Raw genomic sequence first — 6,441 nt, 5'->3', positions numbered from 1 at the left:
AGACTCTAAGCTTTCTTTTGTTTTTGTAGCAATAGAACACAATATTCTGTGGGCCTTGCAAAATCAGTCAAAATCCAGTAAAACCGTTTTAATGAATTGAAATTCCTTGAATTAGTACAACCCCCCCCCCCCCCTTCTCCCCAAAAATAGTTTTATGTTTAAAAAAAAAACACTTTATAATAGTGTACTTTATAACAACGTACAGCAATGACATAATTGAATGGAGTAGATGTTGGAATTGCTTTGGCCACCAGGGGCAGTATTACACATACATGGATTTATACCAGACGGTCACAAGTTAACTGCAATAATATTCTTCCCTATTTCCTGAAGCTGAGCCGTGAGCAACTGTGATGTCATTTTCAGTCGATAGCAAGTGACAAAATGGCCGCCCCCAAAGAAGGATAAAAACGGCTGCATTTTGCTTCATAACTCATATTCCACAAAAACAATTTTAATCACTGTGTTTAGTGGGGCTGAATATAGAATATTATTGTAAAGAAAATTGCACTAAGTTCAGGGATGCTCCTACATTTGCCCCCCAGTAGCAGCGACCCCCGCCCGCCACCACCACCAACCTTCCCCCTTTTCTGTCCGTAATGGATGAAGGCAGCACTCTCCTTGCATGTAGGAAAGGTTTAATTAAATCATCGTCCAATCATAATCCCTGTTGTTAATTAAACTGGATAATTTATAAGTACAAAAGCGACTATTTATTAGCTGCAGTGTGGGGAGTAGCTGAGCATCGGCGTGCGCGTTCGCCATGCGCGCACGCCGACACTCGCAGGCCCGCTGGCCCTCCCCTCCCTTCCAACCTTTTACTATTGATGCTCTGCATGATTGATAATGAGAGCGAGGCCGCGCTCTGCTCGTCTAATGGCCGCGCAATTAAAATTGCCTGTAAATGAGCCGCGGCTCGTTCCTGCTAATCTATGCGACTTTGATTGAATTTGTCAGCGCTAATTGAAAAATACTGCTATTTAATGTCACCACACATCAGGACGCCTTTAATGACATCGTGTCCCAGTGACCCTTGGGGGGGGGGGGGGGGCGTTCAAGCGTGCCCTTGACTCAGCCCATCGGGGAGGGGGAGGGGGGGCATCCACTGGGAGATCCGCTTGGGGTCGGAGGTCATGCGGCTACATATGATAATGTGACGTTGGCGACCGTTTGAAGCAGACTGACACTTTAGTCTATTAGTTGAGATGTAAGGTGTGTTTTAAACATGGCAAGAGCCCGGATTATACTGCCATGCACCTTCCAAAAGTTAAATACAACTAGTGCTGTCAATATCGAAGAACTTTAGAATCGATTAATCTAGCGATTATTCAATTGATTAATGTGATTCATTTGAATTTTGCATTAAAGTGTATTACAAAAGCATTTTCCTTCTGATTACTGATTATTAACCAGTGTTTGGTGTTTATTTCGTACTTTGTAATCATATAGTGATAAATAAATAAACGTTACCGGTTCGGTCATTGTTTTCCAAAGTATAAAAACAAATGTTTCCAAAATCAGTGGACAATTACTGTTGCGATGCGGAAATCAGAGGATTTGGACAATTTTAAATAAAAAAAATGGCTCCCAACGATTACTCAATTATTAACTCATTCACTGCCATTGACAGCCATAGACGTCAAAAACTCATTTGAACTATTTCTATTAGTTTAGTTTTTTCCATTTTTGTTAACAAGAGTATGAAAACCTAGATTAGTTTTTTTTACATTTAGAACAGATATAACATTTGTGATTAATCGTGAGTTAACTAGTGAAGTCATGCGAATAATTACGATTACAAATTTTAATCGCCTAATGCCCCTAATTTTTTAATAATCTTTTTTTTTTTTTTAAAGAAAAGATTATTAAAAATTAGGGGCATCAGGCGAGACATGACTTTACTAGTTAACTCACAATTAATCACACATTTTATATCTGTTCTAATACAATATTAAAAAAACATTAGGTTTTCATACTCTAACAAAAGTGCGGGAAAAATGTTAAACTAATAGAAATAGTTAAAATGAATTTTTGACGTCTAAAGCCGTCAATGGCAGTGAATGAGTTAAAATATCGCCTCAGTTGATGGATAACTACTTTTGAAATCAGAAGCCATTAAATAATTGTTCGTTCAAGCATTTTTTTTAATGTATATTAAAGAGATTGGAATAAATCAAATCAAAGACAATTTGCAAGAAACATAAAGTCAACTCACGTGATTTTCCTTCGCAGGCCACATAATGATATTGCAGGCCACATCTGGCCCACGAGCCTTTGGTTTGACACCAGTGCCTGAAAGACATTCACATATCAGTCAATGCCGTTTACATGACTTAATATTAGCCTATTTGTAACACAATTCTAAATGTAAACAATACCAAAAACTATCAAATAACGACTGAATGAAAAGAAAGACTAGCAGCGGAAAGTTGGGGGGGAAAAATCCGTCTCAAATGTCACTCAGCCACGCCGTAAGCGAGTTGTGACGTCATCAGCACACCAGACCAATCATCAGCCGCCGTTGTAGAGGGGTGGGCGGGGCATAACCCGTCGCAATTAAACAGCGGGGAGCGCAAATTGAAATCGCAAAACGTCCGTGGACGCGCTGGTGTGTGTGGAGCAGAGCCGAGCGCTTCTTGGGGCGGGACTTCGGTGAAAGTTGAAGGCGGCTCGGATGGAATGCGTCTGCGTCCGGTTGCCCTGACGCCTCCCGGGCTCTTATCCAAGCGAGCCGGGCTCCCCTGAAAAAAAAAAAAAAAACCGCGGCTCTCCGTGGACCCTTCGCCGCCGCGCAGCAGCGCTCGTCGTCCGGCGTCAACGTTCCTATGAGTGCGACGTCCAGCCCGCCGTTCGTGGTGATGCAGCGGCCACTCGGAAGCAGCTCCGCCTTCAGCATCGACTCCCTCATCGGGGGGCCTCCGCAGCCCAGCCCGGGACACTTCGTGTACACGGGCTACCCCATGTTCATGCCGTACCGCTCGGTGATGCTGCAACCGCCGCCGCCGCCTCCGCCGCCGCCCCCTTCCCTGCAGCCGGCCGGACACCCCCCGCACCCGCACGCGCACATCCCAGGGCTGCAGGGCGGCTTCTGCTCCAGCCTGGCTCTCACCTCCACCCTCATGGCCTCGCTGCCCGGAGGATTCTCGCCCAGTCAGCAGCATCAGGACGCCGGGCGGAAGCACGCCGACGATGCCAAGAGTTTGGCGCCGGCGAAGGAGGACGCGGATACGTCGGCGCAAACGGTCACAGGTACGAATTCTGTCTGATTGCATGGGGGGGGGGGAAGGTGCAAAAGTCATAGCAGTTTAGTTGAAGGTTTTTTTTCTGCTTTTAAAGAAAAATGATGTAATCATTGTTATTATTGTTATTGCCATGTTTCCACCTTAGTTTCATTTTGCAGTTTAAAAGATTTTATTGTACTTATTATTATTATTATCATCATTTTCATCATTTTTTACCTTAGTTTAGGTTTGCAGTTTAAAGGAAATTGTCTGTATTTATTTTTACTATTATCATCATCATCATCATGTTTCCACCTTAATTTAATTTTACAGTTCAAATTATTATTTTTAATTATTATTACTATCATCATCATCATGTTTCCACCTTAGTTTAAGTTTGCAGTTTAAAGGAAAATGTATTTATTATTATTATTATGATTATTGTCATCATTATTATCCATGCACCTTAAATTTTTCATTTTTAAGGACATTTTCTGTATTTATCATTATTATTATTAGTATCATAATTTTTTTTTATTGTTTTTCAGTAGACCTATATCGTTTTTAAAAAAAATTATCGAAAATGGATGGATGGTGGAAGTCATTACCCAAATGTGTGCTTTGAAATTGTTCTCAGCGCGAGGACACGCGAGTCCGGACGGGTCCAAAGAGGACGATTGCGCGCGCAGAGACGAGAGCTTCTCCATGGACAGCGACGCGGACTACAGCTCGGACGACAACATGATGAGCTCCTCGGCGGCCGGCCTGGAGGACGGCCTGCACCTCCACGGTTCGGCGGGCTCCGGTTCGGGCCCACCGGGTGGCGGAGGAGGAGGAGGAGGAGGCGGTGGGGGTAAGAACCGGAGGCGGCGGACCGCCTTCACCAGCGAGCAGCTCCTGGAGCTGGAGAAGGAGTTCCACTGCAAAAAGTACCTGTCGCTCACCGAGCGCTCCCAGATCGCGCACGCGCTGAAGCTGAGCGAGGTGCAGGTCAAGATCTGGTTCCAGAACCGGCGCGCCAAGTGGAAACGGGTCAAAGCCGGCAACGTCAACAACAAGTCCGGGGAACCGTCGCGGAATCCCAAGATCGTGGTTCCGATCCCGGTGCACGTCAGCCGCTTCGCAATAAGAAGTCAGCACCAGCAGCTGGAGCAGAGTCGACCCTAGAACCCTCAAGAACTTTCCAGAACAACTGTGGGAAACTGGCCTCTCTTCAAACACTCGTTTCATTTGCTCTTGAGAAAAAATTATAATAATCAGGCCAAAGCTTCAAAGTCCAGAAATGTAAATGTTTTTTTGTTTTGTTTTTTAAACAAGTGCAATGGGATAAGACAATTAAAAGACAATAATGTTCTCATTTGGAAGGGACAAGGGGACAATGTTTGAACGAAAAAAACAACAACAACCCTCACAACACGAGGATGATGATGATGATGAGAACCGAAAACAGACCGAGGACGGAACTGATTATTTTCTACGAGGTTTCTCTTTCTTTCCCCCCCCAAAGAAGCTGCTAGTTTATTTAAATCCAAGTGTGCTCAGTGACTTCCAGTGACAAATATTAAATAGCTTACGTGTCCATTAAAAAAAAGTCTCTTCTTTTTTTCTTTATTTTTTACATCAGTTTTGTTTTTAGACATCAGCCATTTCTTTAAACTTCAAAGTTGACCCTTTATAGAAATAAAGTCAACATTTAATGGTGAAGATCGAGCTCTCAAGGCCTCAAACGAGTAAAAAATTAATTCCCCCACCATCGGAGTCCGACTATAAATTCACGTACATTTACTAATGAATTAAAAACAGTCAACTCGTTAAAATTATGTTTTCCCCTGCAACAACAGGAATGTCAAATCTTCAACCGTTTGACACAGAAAAAAACATTAAAACATATTTTTAATCCATTCCGGCAAATCATTTGACGTTTTATTTTAGTTTTATGTCTACGATACCTAAATAAAACCAAATAAGTTAACAATAACGAATATTATCAGGTTAACTGACACAATCAGACAGCGAACGTTTTACTTAAAAAAAAAAAATAAACAAAAAAGATTGCGAAGCTTGAAAAATGATGTCACGTGATACAATGTCCTCAATTTGACATCAAAATGTCAAATAAAATGCGCTCGAATGCGCACACTAAAAGAAAAGCAGAAACTTATACATTCAAGTCACGTAAAAAAAAAAAAAAGACAATCGAAATTAAATTATTCGACAAACGTTGACGTCTCCCTGACGTCATCTGCACGCACTCACGCACGCCGTTTGGATTTGAAGGCCCTTAAAAAAAAAAAAAGCTGAAAAGACTCATGAAAAATATGTAAATAATTAGGTTACCGGTAGCTTTGTTACTTTCGCGACGATTTTCCCATCACAGACTGGAAAAGGCCCAACATCGGAAGCATTACGAGCGACGTGTTTAACAATTTCTGCATTAAAAAAAAAAAACTAGTTGAAGAAGGCCTTCAACAATTTTATTTACAATGTTGGAGAGATCCTACATTAAAAAAAATATTGTCGGTGTCCTCAAGTCGTGCATGTTGAAGGTGACGTGATCCTGATATTTCCGTAATGGAAACACATCACAGTCGTCTTGACAAATCCAAATGAAGCCGAGCGTGGAAGCTCATCTTCTCAATGTCTACGTAGGGGTCACCAACATGGTGCTACACAGGTGATGGGAGATTGTGAATAATTTAAAAATGTAAACACTTGCAGAGATTTATAGAAATTAAGAGTTGCAGATACTAATAATTAAAGGCAATTTGAGCAAATGTGTTATTTCAGATGTGTGTATCAAACTGGTAGCCTATCTCTCACTTTCAAAAAGGTCGGTGACCTTGCTGGAAATGCAGTCACCACCTAATTCCTCCTCGAAACAGAGGGCCCTGAACGCAGCGTCACTCAAATCACATTTCCCGCTTAGAACTTCTACATTATCGGTTGAAGTTGACTGAAAAAAAAACTTTTGTTGTATTTGAAACAATTACTTAGCTTCGCCTTTCTTTAATGCTAGCAAACAATGTTATTTCTTAGCATGAAGCTAACATGCTATTTAGCAATGCAGGCAAAAAATAAATAAATAGCGTCAGTGCCATGGAGTGTTAGATTTGACTAAATGGTGGAGCAACACATGCACACTTTTTCTGATAAAGTGCAATAAGTTATTTTCTGTAATAAAAACAAATCTAATATATATATATATATATATATATATATA

At 41.6% G+C, this 6,441-nt stretch overlaps 1 protein-coding gene across 1 annotated transcript; it reads left to right on the top strand.

The window, feature by feature from the left end:
* Nucleotides 1–2,597: 2,597 nt before the first annotated feature.
* On the top strand, nucleotides 2,598–4,780 carry gbx2 (gastrulation brain homeobox 2). Its single transcript, XM_077578458.1, has 2 exons — nucleotides 2,598–3,249; nucleotides 3,859–4,780. Exons 1-2 carry the CDS (start codon nucleotides 2,826–2,828, stop codon nucleotides 4,386–4,388), a joined length of 954 nt encoding a protein of 317 aa, XP_077434584.1. The 5' UTR covers nucleotides 2,598–2,825; the 3' UTR covers nucleotides 4,389–4,780.
* The last annotated feature ends 1,661 nt before the right edge of the window (nucleotides 4,781–6,441 follow it).

The sequence above is a fragment of the Vanacampus margaritifer genome, chromosome 1 (genome assembly GCF_051991255.1).
Source record: "Vanacampus margaritifer isolate UIUO_Vmar chromosome 1, RoL_Vmar_1.0, whole genome shotgun sequence".
Taxonomy (NCBI): Eukaryota; Metazoa; Chordata; class Actinopteri; order Syngnathiformes; family Syngnathidae; genus Vanacampus; species Vanacampus margaritifer.
The sequence above is the reverse complement of the archived record's forward strand: the minus strand, read 5'-3'. Positions and strand labels throughout refer to the sequence as shown.

Excerpts from the sequence above, each read along its gene's own strand:
- gbx2 (XM_077578458.1), top strand. The coding sequence starts at position 2,826 with ATGAGTGCGACGTCCAGCCCGCCGTTCGTGGTGATGCAGCGGCCACTC. Across the intron at positions 3,250-3,858 it reads GTCGGCGCAAACGGTCACAG|CGCGAGGACACGCGAGTCCG; the intron begins GTACGAATTCTG and ends AATTGTTCTCAG.